Source organism: Mauremys mutica, chromosome 12 (genome assembly GCF_020497125.1).
Source record: "Mauremys mutica isolate MM-2020 ecotype Southern chromosome 12, ASM2049712v1, whole genome shotgun sequence".
In the NCBI taxonomy this organism is placed as follows: Eukaryota; Metazoa; Chordata; order Testudines; family Geoemydidae; genus Mauremys; species Mauremys mutica.
The window spans coordinates 42288183-42309852 of NC_059083.1; the positions used below are offsets into that span (position 1 = coordinate 42288183).

The 21670-nt window shown below is 51.9% G+C and overlaps 1 protein-coding gene across 4 annotated transcripts in view; it reads right to left on the minus strand.

Annotated features, from left to right (window-relative positions):
* Positions 1-20060, minus strand: part of LOC123345037 (zinc finger protein 665-like) — a 40724-nt gene extending 20664 nt beyond the window's left edge. For 3 of the 4 annotated variants that reach the window (XM_044981596.1, XM_044981594.1, XR_006572698.1), the window contains exons 1-4: positions 18965-19156; positions 16811-16923; positions 9994-10068; positions 9528-9764 (exon numbers count right to left, since the gene is read on the minus strand). In XM_044981596.1, the coding sequence (XP_044837531.1) occupies positions 9528-9764; positions 9994-10068; positions 16811-16844 (346 nt within the window). In that variant the 5' untranslated portion in view covers positions 16845-16923; positions 18965-19156. Of the gene's footprint in view, positions 1-9527; positions 9765-9993; positions 10069-16810; positions 16924-18964; positions 19157-20016 lie in introns of those variants that run through there. The other variant, XM_044981595.1, reaches the window with a different exon arrangement.
* Positions 20061-21670: the final 1610 nt, after the last annotated feature.

The window sequence follows — 21670 nt, forward strand, 5'->3', positions numbered from 1 at the left end:
ATGGCACTTGGACACAGAAGCCAAAAACCAGACTGTCCAGGTAAAACCTGAACGGGTGCCAACCCTAACGGCGGCTCAGGGGCGAGGGTAGAATCTGTGACAAATTTGGAGTCATTTGGTCCAAGGGTTCCCAAGAGATAGAGCTCCCCCGGAATTCCCTGTTTGTCAAACATCACCTTTCTCAGAACAGGCACAACAGAAATGCAGCACAACGAACAAGCCGCCAAAACCAGTTGCTACAAAGCTCTTAGCCAGTGGCTCTCAAACTTTTGTACTGGTGACCCCTTTCATACAGCAAGCCTCTGAGTGCAATCCCCCTTATACATTCAAATCACTTTTTAATATATTTAACACCATTATAAATGTTGGAGGCAAAGCGGGGTTTGGGCTGGAGGCTGACAGCTCACGACCCACCATGTAATAACCTCATGACCCCCTGAGGGGTCTCGACCCCGTTTGAGAAAACCTGCTCTTAGCTATGCCTCCAGGAGGGGAGGACTGAACCACTGCAGAGCTCACAGAAAGAGAAGCTACTTTACAGAGGAGCCTGTAGCCTAAGGGGAGGGGTCACGGGCTAAGAGCCGGAAGGCTAGGAGGTCAAGTTAATATTTCTGTGTCCTTCAGAGCTCTTATTGCCAAGGGCTCACAACCTTAATCAGAGATGGCGGAAGCTTCCTAACAGTGGAGGGGGTTTCCCCTTCCCCCAGCCCTGCCCCCAAACCGCCTCTTCCCCCCAAAACCCTGCCCCCTCCCTGCATCCTTGTCCTTACACAGTCAAGAATGGTTGCAACAAGGTTTTGATTTCAAACTAATTCTCAAACTGGTAAAAAGTGGGAGGGCTATTAAAAGGGCTTTTTAAAGTGCGGGGGGGGGGGGCATAGCCCCTGACCTTAACCCGAGGGGAGATAACAATCGTTCCCCTAATTTTACAGCTATGATTACTGAGTTTGCACAAGGTCACTTCAAGCAGAGTTGGGAACAGAACCTAGGTCTCTAATACAGCAGCCTCCCCGACTCGGGGCCTGTCTACACGGCGCTGCAGGGCAGACTACGGGGATGTCAACTGCAGAGCACATCAAAATGTTGCGTTCTAACTGCCCCACGTAGACCCTGCTGGTGCAAACTAAGAAGTGCCCAGCTTGCGCTGATGTAATCCTGTTCCAAAACAGACGACGTTAATGCGGACTAGGTACCTTTTAGCTCGCACCAGCATAGGGCGCAGTGCAACATTTCAGTGCCCTCTGCAACTTGCACCCCTGTAATCAGGACTGTGGCCCGTGTAGACAGGCCCTCAGACACACTGCCTTTTAGAATGAATATGCCAAATCTATGTGCTGGACTATTCTCTCTGTAGCCACTTCTCTCCCAACTAGTTCACACCCTCTGCCGGAGCCCAGAGCTCCTGACTCCCAGCCCTGCAGCACTGCCTGGCACGCACCCAGTAAGCCTGTCAGCACATCTGGAGATGCCACGCAAATTATGTAATTAACTGATTTGAATATTTGATTAATGTACTTGAATCCTATCACCACCAAAGCCATCAACTCTATGCTTCTACTGTCTCTGAAATGTCCATTTCTTCCCAGCTCTAAATACATAAATTCTATCAATAAAATAATTCCTCCTCAGTTCAGAAAGCTCTCAGCCACCCCTCCCTGACCCCCCCCAATCCCGTCACAACTCTCCTCAAATCCCTCCTTGTTCCGCTGCCCCTCCCCTCGCATCCCCACAAATCTCCTCAAATCCCCCTTGTTCCCCTGCCCCTCCCCTCATATCCCCTGAAATCTCCTCACACCCCCCTTTGTTCCCCTGCCCCTCTTCTCAGACCCCCAAATCTCCTCAAATCCCCACTTGTTCCCCTGCCCCTCCCCTCATACCCCCAAATCTCCTCAAATCCCCCCTTGTCCCCCCTCCCCTCCCCTCATACCCCCAAATCTCCTCAAATCCCCCCTTGTCCCCCCTCCCCTCCCCTCATACCCCCCAAATCTCCTCAAATCCCCCGTCTCTGCTCCAGACCCTGCCTGCGATAGTCCCGAGACTGCAGCTTCTGACTCTGGTTTGTCCTGAACTTTGCTACTGGGTGGCTGATGCCTGACCCTGATCTCCTGGTAACCTGGCCCCGTCTGCCTCCTGCCACCTGACTCTCGGTTTGCTCTGTGGCCCGTCTCAGACTCTGACCTTCCAGTAGCTGACTTGGCCTGACTACTGCTCTGTCCACTAGGCCTGACTGCCCTCATCCCTGTCATGACAGTATGCTCAGACCATTTTTGCTTCTCCCCAACATCCATCCAACCCCTCCACAGATGATGAGAGGGGCTGGCCACCCTCCAATCAGCCGCTCGATGGCCTGGGACCTGCAGGATCAAGGCACCTCTCTGCAGGCGGAGGACCTCGCACTACAGACCCACGCTGTGCAGCGTGCCCTCAATGCACAGACCCTAGGTGAGCAGCTAGCGCACTCACAGGGAGAAGCAGTGACACTCTTTGCCCAAACAAACCACCCACCACCTGAACCAGGCCCCACGGCGCCACTGCGCGAACGGTTTGATGGGGATCTTCGGAAATTCTGGGATTTTCTAGACCAATGCAGGCAGCTTTTCCTGATCTGCCCCCGAGTGTACCCACAGACCAGACTAAGGTGAGGCTAGTCTTCAGCCTGCTTTCTGGCAAAGTGCTCCATTGGGTTTCCCCACTGTTGGTGCGGAACAGCCCTGCACTCTCCGACTGGGATGCCTTCTTGCAAGCCTTCGTGACCCTCTTTGATCTACACAGCACAGTCTGCCCTCAAGCTTTGCCAGGGGCAAGAGCCGGCCACCGCCTACACCTCCCATTTCCGACGGCTCATGGCTGATGTTGAATGGAAGGAGGCAGCCCAACTTTACTAGTTCCACTGTGGACTCAATGATGGGGTCAAAGACTAACTAGCCCATGTCGAAAACTGACGCACCTAGGTGCCTTTATTGACCTCGCCCTGCGCATTGGCTCTCGGCTGTGAGAACAGGAGGAGGAAAGAGACAAGATACAGAGGGACCTAGACAAATTAGAGGATTGGGCCAAAAGAAATCTGATGAGGTTCAACAAGGACAAGTGCAGAGTCCTGCACTTAGGACAGAAGATTTCCATGCACTGTTACAGACTAGGGACCGAATGGCTAGGAAGCAGTGCTGCAGAAAATGACCTAGGGGTTACAGTGGATGAGAAGCTAGATATGAGTCAACAGTGTGCCCTTGTTGCCAAGAAGGCTAATGGCATTTTGGGCTGTATAAGTAGGGGCATTGCCAGCAGATCGAGGGACATGATCATTCCCCTCTATTCAGCATTGGTGAGGCCTCATCTGGAGTACTGTGTCCAGTTTTGGGCCCCACACTACAAGAAAAATGTGGAAAAATTGGAAAGAATCCAGCAGAGGGCAACAAAAATGATTAGGGGGCTGGAGCACGTGACTTATGAGGAGAGGCTGAGGGAACTGGGATTATTTAGTCTGCAGAAGAGAAAAGAGTGAGAGGGGATTTGATAGCTGCTTTCAACTATCTGAAAGGGGGTTCCAAAGAGGATGGATCTAGACTGTTCTCAGTGGTACCTGATGACAGAACAAGGAGTAATGGGCTCAAGTTGCAGTGGGGGAGGTTTAGGTTGGATATTAGGAAAAACTTTTTCACTAGGAGGGTGGTGAAGCACTGGAATGGGTTATCTAGGGAGGTGGTGGAATCTCCTTCCTTAGAGGTTTTTAAGGTCAGGCTTGACAAAGCCCTGGATGGGATGATTCAGTTGGGGATTGGTCCTGCTTTGAGCAGGTGGTTGGACTAGATGACCTCCTGAGATCCCTTCCAACTCTGATATTCTATGATTCTATGAAAGGTATGTGGCCCGACACCCCGCACCCTCCCTCCACAACGAGGCCTGAAGAACTGAGTCCTGAACCCTTGTAGGTTGACCTAAGTCGCCGACGTCTGATCCCGGAGGAGAGTGAGTGTCAACAACAGCTGAATCTCTGTTTTCACTTGTGGGGAGGGTGGGGAACGACCAGGACACACCTTTGCCTCCTGCCCAGCTCAGAATAACTTGGGAAATGGACCAGCCCAGGCCCAGTGTGTGTGTGTGAACTCCATGATCCGGAACCAACCCCACCCTCTAGTAGAACCCCACCTGGGAATCATGGTGCCTCTCTGTATTTCCAGTTGCTACTGAGCTTGCAGGTCTTGGGGCAAGCACAGTAGATCTCCCCATAGCTAGCGATGATAGACTCCGGGGCTGCTGCCAACTTTATAGCTGCTGAGGCAGCCAAAACCCTCTAGGTCTGGCCAAAACCCACACCAGACCTTGTGGAGATGATTGATGGGTCACCTTGATTGTTGGGACCAGTGATTCAAGAGACCATCCATAGTGGAAAGGCACCAAGCAACAATATGCTTTGATGTGATCTGCTCCCCATTCTTCCCGATAATACTTGGCATTCCTTGGTTGGAGCAGCATGACCCATGTATCTCCTGGTGGTGGAGGAACATTAGCTTCTCCTTCGAATATAGTCAGAAAGCATGTCTCCAATTATGCAACCAACCCCAAAATGACCCGTACCTAGGCCTCAGGATGGGAGGAGACTCTCAGAAGCAGAACACTGGATGGTGGGGTCTACCCAGATGTGAGTGGCAACAGGCCAGAACCTCAGCCTCCCTGACAAGTACTGCAACTACCTGGATGTGTTCGAAAAGAAAAATGCAGACTCACTACCCCCACACAGAGACTTTGACTGCCTGATAGACCTACATGCCAGGGTAAAGGTGCCCTACTGGCAGATATACTCCATGTCTGATCCAGAGCTGGAGTTGCTATGTGTGTATATCCAGGAAAACCTCACCAATGGCTTCATTTGGCGATCCACCTCTCCAGTGGGGGCATCAGCCCTCTTTGTGAAGAAGGATGGGTCACTACACCTCTCCGTAAACTATTGTGCACTGAACCAAGTGACTATTCATAACCAGTACCCCTTACCCCTTATTCTGGAATTGCTGGACTGCCTGAGGACCACCAGGATCTTCACAAAACTAGACCTTGGAGGAGGGGGCATACAATCTAGAGCACATAAGACCTGGAGCCGAATGGAAGACCACTTTTTGTACCCAATATGGGCACTTTGAATACTTGGTGATACCATTTGGCTTAACCAGTGCTCCTACAACATTTCAGCATTTTGTGAATGATGTGTTCGGGGATCTCCTAGACCAGTATGTGATTACCTACCTCGTCCATAAACTGGTATTTCCTGAGAACCTGGAGCAGAACTGCCACCATGTCCTGGGGAGACTATGGAAGTATGGTTTGTATGCCAAACTGGAAAAGTGCACCTTCAACCAAACCACCAATTGATTTTTGCAATGCATCATCTTTCCAGAGGGAATTAGGATGGATCCGCAGAAGGTGGAAGCCATTTGCAACTGGAGAGCACCCCAAACTCTCTGGGAACTTCAGCGCTTCCTGGGCTTTGCAAATTTTTATAGGAGATTCATCACTAACGTCTCTTCTCACTTAACTTCCCTCCTCCGCAAAGCTGTGTGATTTGCTTGGTCGCCCAAAGCCCAGCTCGCTTTTGACCAGCTAAAGGCTGCCTTCACCATGGTCCCAATCCCAACACACCCTGACCCAATTCATCCATCGGTAGTGAAAACATGGATCCAACGTGGTGCATGGGGTGAATCTTAGAATATTAGGGTTGGAAGAGACCTCAGGAGGTCATCTAGTCCAACTCCCTGCTCAAAGCAGGACCAATCCCCAGATTTTTACCCCAGTTCCCTAAATGGCTCCCTGAAGGATTGAACTTACAACCCTGGGTTTAGCAGGCCAATGCTCAAACCATTGAGCTATCCCTCCCACACAGCAACTCAGACTCCCGTCAGTTCTGCACAGTTGTGCAATCTATTCCTGAAAATTTACCCCTGCTGAAATGAAGTATGGACAAACAGCTGCTTACCATAAAAACTATTTGAAGAATGGCATCACCACCTGTAGGGAGCTCAGCACCCAGTACAGGTCTTCACCGACCATAAGAACCTCGAGCACCTTCCCAACGCCTGAACATTGAACCAGAGGCAGTTAAGTTGGGCCTTGTTCTTTTCTTGGTTTGAATTTACAATCACCTACTGCCAGGAAAGCAAAATGAGAAAGCCGATGCTCTGTCACAGAAGGGGGAATTCTACCGGGGAAGTGAAGAACTGACTTCTGAGCCTCCCTACCTCCTCAAGCCCGGTAACTTTGGTAATGCCACAATTCAGCAAGACCTGCTCTCCCTCATCCAGTCCTTCGTGAAAGAAGACCTGCTTGCCCAAGGGACACAGCCCATGCCACTGTGGCTAAGGTGCACCATGCGGGATGAGATAACGTACTTTGACAAGCACATATATGTGCCCCCAAAACACCCCTGACTGAAGCTGTAATGGCTGTGCCATGACACTCCAATGGCAGCTCATTCCGCATGGTTGCCCATTTTTTCTGGTAGCCCTGCACGTGGATTGAGGTCTAAGCAAACGTGGACTCCTGTGAATGCTGTGCACGTACCAAGATACCCTGAACCAGAGCCCTTGGTGCCTTAGTACCCCTGGAGACTCCAGCTAGTCTTTGGTCCGCCATCAGCCCAGGTTTTACTGTGGAGTTCCCACTGTCAGATGGCACACCATAGTCTTAACGGGTGAGGACCACCTGACCAAAATGGCCCATTTCATCTCCTGCAACCAGCTGCCCTCTGCTGAGGCTATGGCCCAATTCCTACTCCACGGACTCGGAGCCACATAGTTTCCGATCAATGCCCACAGTTCCCCACTTGCTTCTGGTGTGAATCGTTCAGGCTATTGGACATCCGCATATCCACCTCCACTGCATACCACCCCCAAATAGAAGGAAAAACTGAACAGGTGAACTAAATACTGGAGGATTACTTGAGGTGCTTTGTAAATTATCATCAAGATAACTGGTCTATGCTCCTGCCTTATGCAGAGTGTTCTTACAACAATGCTGACATGCCTCCACAGGTTGGAGCCCCTTCTTCGCTAATTACAGGTTCCAATCCAGCGTTACCAGCAGCCTCCCCAACCCCAGTCACCACCAACTGGGTCCAACAGATCCATCTCATTCAGGAAGAGCTCAAGAACCACCTAGAAGTGGCTAAGGCGGCCTACAAGAGGCATGCAGACCATCAGTGACAAGAAGCTCCAGTATTTACGGGAGGCCAGAAGGTGTGGCTTGCCACCATACACCTCCAGACCAGACAACCCACTTGCAAATTGGACCACCAGCTCCTTGGACCCTTCCCAACATGCCAGCAAATTAAACCCCGTTACCTTCAAACTCCAGCTTCCTCAGTCTCTCAAAATACACCCAGTTTTCCATGTTCCCTTCTGAAGCCCTACATTGAGCTTGAACCACACCACTGCCTTCACCAGTTAAAATCCAGGGTCATGGGGAATGTGAAGTACATGCCTTCCTCAACTCCCAATGGACACCTGTATTATCTGGAATGGCTATGGCCCCGAAGAATGCATTTGGGAGCCTGCCTCCCATGTCTACAGCCCTGATGCGATAGAAGAAATCCACAAGGCTCACCCAGACATGCCTGTGCCGGCATCATGGTAAAGGGTTGGAATCTGGGCCCAGGGGGTTCTGGGCCACTGACACCTCTGTGTCATCACAGGAGACTTAGGCAGGGCTCCCATGTGAGGACCGTGTGAGGCTGTGCTCAGCGGTATATACCGCCCAGCAGGATGGCAGTGGGGGCCCCTCACAACTCCCTCGCTGGCTGATAACCAGTACTTAAACTAGGAAGCCATGAAGGGAAGCTGTCTGAGCAACCACACAGACTGCCTGTCTGTCTCTGCTCCAGACCATGCCTGCGATAGACCCTAGATTCCGGTTTCTGACCCTGTCTTGTCCTTGACTTTGCTACTCGATGGCTGTCTGTAACCTGGTGCCTGATCCCAATCTCCTGGTAACCTGACCAGGTCTGCCTCCTGACACCTGACACTGTTTGCTCTCGGGCCCGTCTTGGACTCTGACCTCCTGACTCTGCCTGACGCTTGCTCTGACCACTAGGTCTGACTGCCCTCTTTCAAGTCATGACAAGTCCCTTCTGGCCTTGCACTCTATGAATTTAAAGCTATTCCAAAATAACTTCATTTACACATAAGCCCAGAGCGTGTCTGCATAGGGGTTCACATTGGTTTAATTAAACCAGTTTAAAAACCAATTTTATGCAACTTTGCTGTTTTGATATGGCTTAATTTTTGCCACATGGGCTCATTTTAGAGCACTGGATCTCAGAAATCCCTTGATCAATTGCCTTCAAATTTTCCCCACTCACCCAACAATTTTCAAGCTCATCTGACTTTATTTGTATGGAGATTTTACAGAGAGAGACAAAATTCTGGCCAGATCCTCTGCTGGTAGAAATCAGTGTAGGCTCACATCCAGTCAAGGGAGGTATGCCAGCTGGGGATCTGTCCTTAAAACAGGGACTTAGCTACAGGTTAAATATTTAATAACCACACACCTCAATGCTGGAGGAATAGGGTCATGAACCCAGATCATTCTGTTCCACAAACACAGGCCTTGCCCCCGTGAACTAAAAGGGAACTCCCACTAGCTGTAGCAGTAGTAGGTCTTATTTTCTCTGTCGGCCCAGCCACTAGAGCAGTGGTTCCCAAACTTTAACAACGTGTGAACCCCTTTCACTAAAATGTCAAGTCTCATGAACCCCCTCTTAAAAATAAATATTTCAAGGGATTTTCTCCTTTACCTGAGTATAAGTTATAAAAGCAGTGATCTTGGAAATATTAAATTTGTTTTTATGACATGCTTATTACACACTCTTTATTATTAATTGTTATTTATCATTACAATATTTGTATTACATTATGAAAACGGCAACACTCTTCCAAGATCTCCCTTTTGTAGTTTGTATCACTTTGAATAAGCCTGTTATAAGTCAAGGCTCCTGTGTTTCATCAAGGATTATCAGATGTGAAAGAGCAGGAAGGTATTTAAGAAGCCAGCTCAAAGGGTTCCTCCTACACAAGCATCCAGGTCTTGAGCAGTCCAGGCAAACAACGCATGTTACAACAAAGCTTAAACTTGTTCTTCATAATAATTTAAAAAACAGTACTAGCTGCCTATTTAATCTTAAAAAGAGCAAAAAATATCCACCTCCCTTTCCATTACATATAAGGAGTCTTGAAGTTTAAATCTCCTCAGTGTGATAGATACGCTTGCTTTGATCTGCTTAGTTCTTGGAAGTCCAGGGGCTCTGGGCTGCTGGTCTCATGCTGCCCGGGGTCCCTAGGGACAGCTCTGTCCACCATTAGGGAATTTTTCCCTGAGAACCCCCCTGTAACAGTTCACAAACCCTAGTTTGGGAACCACTGCACTAGAGTATAACACCACTCAGGTACAAATGCACATACACAGCATCTTTCTGCTCTCCACGCCACAGGCACCTCCCTCCCTCCTCTCCATTAATGCCCCCTGCCCTCCCATCTGCCACTGACCTCCATCCTTGGGACTCCTTGTGGCTTTCTTGCGAGCCTTGCGCTTGCCCTCCTGGCTCTGCTCCCTCACCAGCTCCCGCAGCATCTTCTCCACCTGGCTCCGGCCGGCGGTCTGCAGGATGAGACCCAGCTGCCGACGCAAGTCAGGGGTCATCCCTCCTTCGCTGGGCCCAGCCGTGGCTGAGTTCTGCACCTGGGCTGGCTCCAGCTGGCCCTGCTCTGACTCCATCTCTATACCTGAAAGGGAACCAGGCTATCAGCATGCTGCTCTGATGTGAGGGAAAGTGAAGGTAGCCTAGAGGGATCTGTGGGCTAAATTAGGAGTAATGCACTTGGGTTGCTGAAACAGATTCCCTGTGTGAATGAGGAGTGTTCTCCATGGACCGCCCCTTGATTTACCCTGAGGAGCACTTCTGTAGTGTGAAGAATGCACAATCATGTTTCTACCCTACCCAGAACAACTTACCGGACACCAATCCTCTCCTCCTGTGGGACTCGGCAAAAGCAGTTATCCGGGGCCAGCTGATCGCAATCTCCTCCGCTAAGGGAAACACGGATTGGACTAGCATTAGAAGGACAGCACAGACATCAGAAGTGCTTAGATACAAGGGCGAAAACCCAAACCCAGATTAATAGATGACATGGGTAAAGGAGACAGAGACAGGTGGTTAGGTTAGATTTTCATGATTTTAAGGCCAGACGAGACCTTTATGGCCATCTAGTCTGACCTCCTATATCACACAGGCCAGAAAACCTCTCATATCTTGGGAGAGCCCATATCTTGTGGATGAGCTAGAATCACTCTTTAGAAAGAGAGCTAAGGTACTTACACAGCCTCCATTATCAGAACATCTGAGCACCCCTCAGCCTTCGCTGCTCTCATCCTCACAACACCCCTGTGAGGTAACACAATGCTATTATCCCCATGTTATAAATGGGAAACTAAGGCACAGAGAGAATAAGTCCCTAGGAAAAAATCTGTAGGAGAGCAGGGAACTGAATATGGGTCTTCAGAGTCCCAGGCTAACACCCTGCCTGCTAGACCATCAACAGACAGCCAAGCTTCATTCACAGACCCCAAGAAGTAGAGACTTCACCCCAGCCCTATGTTACTGTTCCAGTGGTTAATTCCCTTCTCTGTTGAAAACACGCCCCTTATTTTCCATTCGGACTTATCTAGCCTCAGTTTCCAGCTGCTGGATCTCTGCCTGCCTTTGTCTCCTAGATCAAGGAGCCCGTCCGCTATCAGAAATCTCCTTCTCAGATTGGTATTGATAAACCATGATCAAGTGACCCTCTTCACTTTGGTTATCAGCTACATAGAGGGAGCTCTAGAAAGCTGAGTAGGGAGCTCAGCATGGCAGGATCTAAGCTTAATCTTGTGCTCTCTGAATTCGATGGAAAAATCCCCACTGATGCAGGAACAGGCTTCTAAAAAATATGAGAGTCTGAAGAACTTAGCCCAGCTACTTGGATTCCTCCATGGCTTCCTACCAGTCATGCTAATGGAGGAAGCTGATGTAGCGCCCTTTTTCCAGAAGCAGGAAAATCAAGAGGCTCCCTTCTGGCCCTGGAATCTGTGAGTCTAGGATGAATGGGCTGGTTACAAGCTGATCACATCCATTAACCCTGGTTTTATCATGCAGGCCAGGACAGCTGCTCCTAGTGACTGTAATAAGCAGTGTGGCTGCCTAATGGATAGTCCATTGGTCTGGGACTCAGGAGACCCGGGTTCTATGCACAACTCCAGCCGACTGGCTGACCTTGAGCGAGTCACTGCCTTGTTCCATGCCTCGGTTTCCCCAATTGATAAAGGGGGATAAAAATAGTGGCCTCCTTTGGCAAGTGCTTTGAGAACTCCTGTTGAAAAGTGTGCGGTATTGAGTGACATCAATATTCCCTGCTCTCTCTGGTTGCTTGGTGGCTCTCGTACAACATCCTCTGCGACGCTGAACAGTCATCGGCTCAGGTGGAGTAGCCATACTCAGAGCTATGCAGCACAGGCACCTTGGACGTGGCAATACCCTTTTCCTTATGTAATTTGGCTCCTGAGCGGTTAACCCAAATGGTCCATTCCCCCTCCCACCACCACGGCTGTCAAAATAGCCAACGGCCCTCCCCGCGGTGTGTGACGTCAGTGGGCCATCCCAGACCTAAGAGTCCTCACGGCAGCTGAAGAAACCGGCTCTAGCTTTTAGGACCCAGGTCAGCAAGGCACTTAAGTAGGTGCGCATGAGTAGGATTCCAATGGGACTACTCACGTTCTGAGAACCATGCACATGCTTAAACACCTGGCCTTACTTAGGTGCTTCAACAAGGGCGTAGGGGCTGAATTTTAACCTGGTGATTTTGAAGAGGTGGAGGGTGTTATCTCCTATCTCCAAATACTAAAATTTAATGGCAGGCGAATATCAATATAATGGCCCAAAACAAACAGCCTCAGATCTGGACTCACAGCTCAGTATGTTCATCGGTTTGCTAGGACATATGACCACCTCTGAGATGGCCTTCATTCCCTAGCTGCCTTTACTTATCCCTCCTTCTGTAGGGTACAGGAATTGGGTGATATCCCTTTAAATTGCTTGTGAGTGCTCACAAACATGAAACTGGATTAATGACACACATGGCTATTTCATGGTGTTGCTAGAGGGCAGAGTTAAGGTTGTTTGGGTGACTTAGCTGTGCATATCCATACCTCAATGTGTGTGCTGGATTTCTTTTTAAGTTTAACCTTAACTGAACCTCCTGGAATTATAATGTTTGGTTTTTGGGATAACCTCCTTGTAATGTATCTTACCCTCAATTACTGGTATGTACTATTATCAACCATAACTTCATCTGGATGTAGTTTTTAATCACACCTTGACACAGAATTGTGGTTCAGAATCTCAGTGTTCATTTAGATAAAAACAAGTATTGAGTTCCTTATGATTGCGGAGAGCCCGGAGCAAATGAGCTCTCAGCTACTTCACTCATTTGGATCAGGGCCAGGTGGACTCCTTCATTCCATGGCTGTGAATATGGTATTTTCTCCAAGACAGCACAGAGTTCAGCATCTGGCTGCAGCCGGATACTGTTTTCTGTTTCCCTCCCCTGCTGGGACCTGTCGGCAGCTGCCTCTTGCTCTCTAGTTTTCACTGCAAAAGACAGTGAATTGGGTTACAGCACAGGAGACTGGGAACCGGAGCTGGAGTCCTTCTTGCAGCCATGAAGATGAGGGAGAGTGAAAATTGAAGGCTAGTAAGCAAGGCAGCTGGGAGATGCCTCTGAAGCTGTCCGCACCTCCCTCTTTCCCTGGCACAGGTGGGGAAGAAGGGGTCTCTTAATTGCATTATCTAGATAACATCATGGGAGTGGAGCTGGGCTACTTGGAGAGCACAGCAAAGAAATCCATCCTTGGAAATTACTGTCAAAAATAACCAATGGTCTCACTGACTTTAGTCTCACCTCGGTTGCTGGGTTGAGTGTGCAAGTGCCAGGCGGTGCTGGCAGCCAGTGATACACAGGAGCCAAACTACGATCTGATGGTCCCATCTGGTCTTAAACTCTGTGACTGTAAAGGGATACCACCCAGTTCCTAGCCACTTCCCCTTCTGACTGAATAGCCCCATGATTTTTTGTTAGAGTTGAGAGAAAGTGAATGATTTTATAAGGCAGACAAGGAGACATAGGCTAGCTTTATGTTTAAAGGCATTTGCTGCGATTCCGGAGAGCAGGGTTTCGTTCCCAGCTCGGCCTCTGACCCCTTCTATAAATTGCCTTACCACTTGGTGCCTCAGTTTCCCCATTTGATAATAATTCTTGTCTATTTAGCTCTTTAGGGAGGGACTACCTCTTATTGTGTGTCTGTGCAGAGCCCAGAATGACAGGGCCCTGACCTCAGTCACAGTGTGTTTGTGCAGTGCCTGGTGCAACGGGAACCTGACCTCGGTCACTGTGTGTCTGTGCAGCACCCGGCATGACAGGGCCCTGACCTCAGTAGTCTCTGTGTGTCTGTGTAGTGCCCAGCGTGACAGGGCCTCAATCTTGGTTACTACGTGTCTGTTCAGCGCCTGGCGCAACGTGGCCCTGATCTCGGTCACTATGTGTCTGTGCAGCACCCAGCGCAACGGGGCTCTGATTATGAGCCTCTGTACTATAAAAAATAATGATGTGGGTATAAAAAGCCTTGGGTAGGATTTGAAATAAACACCTCTGCCGGCTCACACCTGCATAAAACTACAGCTGCCAAACGTAGAGAGGTTAAAATCTGCAGCTTGAGAAAGGGCTGTTGGTATCCGGGGTAAGGTCACGGAAAGCCACAGTCTTCCAGGAGGCCCCTGGCTCTCAGCCCCTGTTGAGAATGAAGGTTTAATGAAAAGCAGCTGGGTCTGGAATCTGGCTAGAAGGCTGAATTGGAGCAGCTGCCCTTTTGTCTTGACCTACATTTCGGCCTCTTCAGAAGTGCCATGCTGCTCCTATGCAGGTCGGACAGCTCCAGGCTGCTCTCTGGGGCTACCCAAATGCAACTTCAAGAGGCCAGATCCCCAGCTGGTGTGACTTAAAACAGCTCCATTGAAGTCAAAGGCCTGATGCTGATTTACACCTGAGGAGTATGTGGCATCAGTGGCTTACTCCTGATATACCCCAGGGTGAGCAAGAGGGGAATGAAGCCCAGTGGGAATTTTCTGTAATATTTTTATGAAGCCTCAGCGTGCCTCAGTGTCCCTCTGCACATTGCATCGCTCCCCAGTGGGTGCCAAAGGGTTAATGCTGCTCCTGGAATGGCATAGAAGGCATGTGTGTGTCACCACCCAGTCTGGGGGGGAAATGCGTATGGTCATTAAAGAACAGTCTGAAACTGACCCAAATCAGAGGATCCAGCAAGACAAAGGAATGCCCCAACCACTGAACAATGAACAGCAGGAAAACCCAGCCCAACGGAGCAGGAGAACATGGTGTCAGGTGACTGGAAGGAGGCAGCTTTTTGGGGGGACAGGAGAAGGAGCCAGGGATGGGGTCCATCACAGCTTGGCTGGCCCATCATGGCACTGCTTTGGCCAACATGGACACAGCTCTTTGTGCTGCCCTAAGGACTTCCACATTCTGTAGCCAGGGGATTAATAAATTGGTACCTCACTTTGCAAAGGCTGCCTGTGTCACTGCCAATATTCACTGAGCTTTGCATCCTGAAGGGGCACTGTACAGGCCTCCTGCAGGAATCTGGCTGGGCTGGATTCATTGCCAGGAGCCCTGGAGAGAGACAGGGAGCACTCGTGCCAATGCTCCAGTCTGGGAGTCTTGGAGGACCCGGTGGCGCTGTGCAGGTCCTTGGGGCCCAGCCCGCTAATGGGGTCACTCCCAGGGGACTGGTGAGAGGCTGGGGCATAGACCAGACTGTGTGATAGCAGGGGACATGATGGTGGTCATAGACGTGGCGGGGGGGATGATAGCAGGCTTCAAATACTTGAAAGGCTGCCCTGAAAGGATGGAGGAAAAGTTGTTCTCTCTTGCCACAGAGGGCAGGAAAAGAGACATTAAATCATAGAATATCAGGGTTGGAAGGGATCTTAGGAGGTCATCTAGTCCAACCCCCTGCTCAAAGCAGGACCAATCCCCAGACAGATTTTTGCCCCAGATCCCTAAATGGCCCCTCAAGGATTGAACTCACAAGCCTAGGTTTAGCAGGCCAATGCTCAAACCACTGAGACCCTCCCCACAATAAGTTCAAACTGCAGCAAGGCAGATTTACATTAAATCTCTGGACAAACTTCCTCACTGTAAGAACAGAAAGACAATGGCACAGACTGCCGGGGGAGGTCGTGGAAGCACCTTCGCTGGAGGTTTTCAAATGGAGGCTAGATAGTCATCTCTCTTGGATGGTTTAGATACAACAAATCCTGCATCTTGGCAAGGGGTTAGACTGGATGACCCTTGTGGTCCCTTCTGACCATATGGCTCTATGATTCTATGACACCAAGTGACTCCAATGCAGGTACCCCAGGGTGGGGGAGAGGCGAGCCAGGCTCAGGAGATGATCAGACGTTCTTATCTGCTGACATCTGCACAAAATGCTCCATTCTTTGGTTGTCACTGTACGGACTGTGGCTGCACCATGTTTGGCGAAGGGCCTGAGTCTGTTGACACTCTTCACGCTGGCTGCCTGTTCACTGCTACGGACATTCGTCTGCTTTAGTACATGCAATTACATGCTCTTTCCTACTTGGGAGCCTAACATCAGGCTCCTAAATCCCTATTTTGGGTCCTGAATGGGCAGCCTTATTGTCACTCACTTCTCTTTCTCTTGCCCATCCCCAAATCCAGACAGGTGTGTTTAGAGTCCACATGGATTTAGAAGCCTCACTTTATGTCTCCGGGTTTCAACATTAAGGCTAAAGTGCTGCTCTTACACCTTGTGGGCCAGCTCCCCAGCTGGGATTAATGGGCCAGAGCTCCACTGGAGTCAATGGGGCCAGATTCCCAGCTGCTGTCCCTCAGCCAAAGCTCTGTTAGAGTCAATGGGGCCAGACCCCAGCTGGGGTCAATGGGCCATAGCTCCATTGGGTCAATGGGGCCAGATCCCCAACTGGTGTAAATCAGTGTTGCCTCGTTGACTTGAATGGATTATGCTAATTTGCACAAGCTGTGTGTATTGGGTGTCTGGTCATGGCTTATTCACTGGGAACGCCAGGCGTCTGCGGTACTGTGCCCCCTATAGGAGAATCAGGGATTTACAACCCAGAGATGAAACAACAGCTAAGGTAAAGAACAAATAATAAGCCACTACTAGCCTACTGATTGTTAGTGTGTTCTAGTATAACGTCGATCCCCCAGCCGCAACCAGGACCACATCATGCAGGATGCTGCCTAGACACAGACACACGGTCCCTGCCCGGAAGAGTGGATCCTTTAATTAGAGAAGACAAAGGATGGGAGAAGAAACAGAGTCACAGAGAAGGATCAGGATGTGCCCAGGGTCCCACAGCAGGGCTCAGAAAAGAATCCAGGTGCCCTCAATCCCAGCCTATCTCCTCGGGGCCTAGGTCCTCTCTGAAGAGGCAGCTTGTTCTGGGAAGATGTGTATAAAAATGAACCTGGAAATGCAGCTCTGCTGCCCCATGGAAGGCCCTGGACATGCAGAGCTCAGCACTGCTGATGTGGGAGGACATGCGGAGGGGACCACCTCCCCTACACAGGTTCTGGAGACGATGGGGCTGACCAAGGGACCAGGGAAGGGCCATGATCAGAAGCTGAGCCGGGCACTTCCCATGCCTCCTGGAAAGCAGCATGGGCAGGATCCTTACCCAGCGAGATCACGTTCTCGTAGTTCTCCTGCATGGCGAACCTGCAGGGGGCCCTGCGGTGAGATGTGCCTCTCGGTGGAATACACAGCCGCCTCCTCAAAGGTCACCAGCTCCTGAAACAGTCAGAGACCTCCCTGAGTCAGAACCTGCTGCCCCATCCACATTCCCCCCAGCCCAGTCACAGATCTCCTCTACTAGAGGCAATCCCCACTGCACAGTGACACGGCGGCATGACCACATTCATTCCTCTGCCAAACCGCTGCCTCGTCCATGTCCCCGGTCTGCTCCTTTGCGTTGTGTTTCCCCCACCCCGGGGGCGAATTGGCCCCAGCTGCTACACTGGGACACAGCGAAAGGGAAAGGCATGCACAGACTGACAGCGATGAAATGGGAATGTTCTGCGAGATTTTCATGGCTCAGTTTCCTTCTGTACTTTGCATCACTTCTCAGTCATGGGGAGGGGATGAAGTTTGCTCTCAGGGCAGGACTAAGAACTCAGGTGTTAGTGTGAGTCGTCATGGACTGCATGGGTCATTAAAAGGCCGACCCATCACAATGGAAAACACGAGAAAACGATGGAAAATCCTAATGGGCTGCACATCGACACCTCACATCCAGCCACCCAGAGAAAAGAGTTGGACCGAGCCTCGCAGCACGACTAGGAGTTGACCAGCAGGGCATGGATCAGGATGTTCTGGAAGAAACTACCTTTGCTTCTCCATGCTAACTTTAGGACTTCCAGGGCTGTGTTCAGGAGAATAACCAACCCTGCTCCGGTTTGAAAATACTGCTTGGGTGTCACTGCAAATCCTACATGAGGTGCGCTGGGCCCTGCCGAGTGGACAGAGACAAAGCCCTGGCTGGGATGATTTAGTTGGGGATTGGTCCTGCTTTGAGCAGGGAGTTGGACTAGATGACCTCCTGAGGTCCCTTCCAGTCCTGCTCTTCAATGATTCTATGACAGGTCTCTGCCCAGGAGCCTGGCTCATCTGCACTCGGATGTGCAGCAGGGAGGCTGGAGCCCAGAGGCTAAGCCTGGGAGGAAGTGAGACTCTGAAGGATGAGTGGGACCCCCTGGGGGTCTGGCCACTGAAGGGTTCCTACAAGGGACTGCTGAAAAGCTGGGGCGTAGCACCGGTCCCGTAGATCTGTGACACTGAGTACAGCAGCTAAGGCACTAGGGTGTATGGCAGGGCCGAGGGGTGGCGCTCGGGATGCAGCAAAGGGAAGCTGTGGAGGCAGCCAGCTGTAATTGTAGGCGAAAGAGGAGGCTGGTAAGAGGCAAGGGCTGCCCTATAGAGCTGCCTCCAGTGAGGCAGAGGGCTGGCTCCAAATAGCAGCTACAAATGTGAATTCCCCCATTGGCTGCAGTTCAGCTCTCTCCAGCTCAGCTGGAAGCAAATTTGGATCCCTCGCACCTCCATGAAGCATGGGGAAGAGGGGGGATGGAGTAGGTTCCAGGAAGGACTTTGGTCCATTTCTCACCCCAGTTCCTCCAGGGCCTTTCCCTGCAGACAGTCGCGCTAGACTCTGATGCTGGGAAAACCCTGGCTCACTTTATTCCAGCACAGACCCAGCCCCTCCCACCAGGACCAAACCACCCAGACATGGGTACCCCCCTCCCAGGCACAGAGCCTCCTAGCCAAGTGCAGAACCAAAGGAGCCGCTCTGGGGGATCCCCCTGACACTGTCCCCGGGCAGCGCATCCCCCCAGCAGCGCGGGCACCAGGCAGAGGCGGGAACTGGCTTTTCCTCTCCCTGCTCCTCCCCTTCTCCCCAGGAAAGTCAATGTGCCCCGGGGTGCTGCAGGGAATGGGGCTGGGCAGGGCTGGGCGCCGGGAACCTCCCTCCCCACTGATCACTCCTGCTGCCCCTGCCAGGCTCTGCCCCTGTCTCCCTCCTGCCCCCTCCCCTCGGGCTGGGAGACTCGGTCCCTGGCCCGGCCCGGGGCGTTCGCTCCCGGGAGCTGGCTCGGCTCCTGCAGGCGCTCAGGGGGGCAGAGCCGGGCGGGGGGGAGGGATCAGGGAGGGCAGCAGCTCTGGGACTCGCAGACCCCCGCCCCCCCGGGGAGCAGAGCTGGGGCGAGGAGGGGCCGGTGCTGCAGAGTCACTTTCCTGCCCGGCCCCGACCCTTCCCCCGGGTCTCTCCCCTCACCTGCAGGCTCCGGCTCAGGGGCTGGTGTCGGCAGAGCCCGGGGCTGCCCCAGGGGCTGGTTCCAGCCCCCGCAGAGAGTCCCCCCGGCTGGGCACCGAGGGCGGTTAGTGCAGGTCTCTCCCCGCACACACCCCGCTGGGGAGCAGCAGCGGCACAACCTGGGCTCCCGGCTCACTATGGATGCAGCAGCCACCGTGCGACCTGGGAAGTGCAACCCCGGATACAATGCGCAGAAAGAGAGACAGAGAACAGCTTCCCCTCCCGCGCCACATCCAGAGCCCTCTGCTGGTAACAGCTGATGGAATCCAGGCCCTCCCCCCACTCCTTCCCGAGGAAGAAATTGGGCTCACGAACCAAGCCGCTTTTTAAAAGAGCAGCAGCAGGGGGCTGTAGGGGGAACTAGGCAGAACTCTAACAGAGAGGCAGAGAGAGCCGCTGTGGGATTAATGCTGCTCCTCTGACTGTACCAAAGCCCCTGGTTCAGTGTTAGACAAAAGCCTTTCCTAGCACTCTTTGCCCCGGTCGCAGGACAGTACCAGAAATTGCTGCACCCTAAGTACAGCTAGCATGACCCAGCAGCAGGTCCAAGAAAGAAACCAACAGGACTCCACTGGCCAGCACATACAGTCCCCAGCTAAAACCCCTCCAACGCATCATCAGGGATCTACAACCCATCCTGGAGAATGATCCCACACTTTCACAGGCCTTGGGTGGCAGGCCAGTCCTCGCCCACAGACAACCTGCCAACCTGAAGCATATTCTCACCAGTAACTGCACACCGCACCATAGTAACTCTAGCTCAGGAACCAATCCATGCAACAAACCACGATGCCAACTCTGCCCACATATCTACACCAGCGACACCATCACAGGACCTAACCAGATCAGCCACAACATCACCGGTTCATTCACCTGCACGTCCACCAATGTAATATACGCCATCATATGCCAGCAATGCCCCTCTGCTATGTACATCGGCCAAACTGGACAGTCTCTACGGAAAAGGATAAATGGACACAAATCAGATATTAGGAAGGGCAATATACAAAAACCTGTAGGAGAACACTTCAACCTCCCTGGCCACACAATAGCAGATCTTAAGGTGGCCATCCTGCAGCAAAAAAACTTCAGGACCAGACTTCAAAGAGAAACTGCTGAGCTCCAGTTCATCTGCAAATTTGACACCATCAGCTCAGGATTAAACAAAGACTGTGAATGGCTTGCCAATTACAGAACTAGTTTCTCCTCCCTTGGTTTTCACACCTCAACTGCTAGGACAGGGCCTCATCCTCCCTGATTGATCTAACCTCGTTATCTCTAGCTTGCTTCTTGCTTGCTTATATATACCTGCCCCAGGAAATTTCCACTACATGCATTTGACGAAGTGGGTATTCACCCATGAAAGCTCATGCTCCAAAACGTCTGTTAGTCTATAAGGTGCCACAAGACTCTTTGCTGCTTTTACAGATCCAGACTAACACGGCTACCCCTCTGATACCAGCAGCAGGTGTGAGAAATTGGGACACTTTTTTTGCAGAGGCTGGGGTGGATATAGTTGCAAAGCCCCTAATATCGGGTCGGTCCCGATAATTACAGCCCTGCACGGATACACAATTTGTATCCACATCTGATCTGCAAACATGGTCCTCGGATATAAAGCGGATAGCCCCAGATTTGCAGGGCTCTATTGATACTATCAGGACGTCTGCTCACCCCGTGGCTAAAGGAGAGTTTGCATGCACAAGCAGCAGGAAGCCTCTTAGGGTTGCCAGTTGTGGTTGGACGTATTTCTGGAGGTTCCATCACACAGGGCCGGATTAACCTTTTGTGGGCCTGGCACCAAACATATTTGTGGGGTCCCATGCGGGCAAAGGAGCATGGTGTGGGGAGGTCTGTTGGTCCCCAGAGCAAGGGGCCAGCCAGGGGGTCAATGAGGCATAGCATGGTGGGGCCGGCCCTGCTTCACCCAGCCCAGTGCAAGGGCATTGTACAAAGCGGCAGTTGCCAGATGCACAGTGGCCTGCCCAGTCCTGTGCTGCCAGCGTGCCCCTTCCCCTCAGGGCTGGGCCCATGCCGTCAGGGCCGGCTCCAGACCCCAGCGCGGCAAGCACGCGCGTGGGGCAGCCCTTTCCCGGGGGGGCGGCAGGCTGGGCCGGCGGACCTGCCGCAGTCATGCCTGCGGGAGGTTCACCGGAGCCCCGGGACGACCCTGCATGCCGTGCCACACAGCCCCCAACTCCCTATGCCCAGCGTCCCCCAAAACTGCTATGCCCAGGAGCCCCACACACAGACCTTCCACCAGAAATGCATGTGGCCTGCACACCACCACCCCTGCCCAGCACCCCCACACACAGCCGCACCACTACTGTCCAATGCACTTCCCCACAGCCCACCACCACAACTACACAGCACTCACTCAGATCCCCCACTGCCCCACATCCCAGGACACAGACCTCCCCCACTGTCCCCCAAGAGACCCCCCACTGGCCAGCAGCCCCCGACACACCTCCAGAGACCCACTCCCTCACACCCTGCTCCTAGCCACACTCACCGGCCCTGCTGGAAGGTGACGGCGTCTGCCAGGCAGAGCTGGCAGCACGGCCAGGGCCAGTCCAGTGCCAGGGCAGGGAATCATTCCGGCGTCTCGAGAGTGGCGCGATTAGCCAGGCCAGCGTCTGTCCCCACCCTGGCCAGACTCCCTCAGGA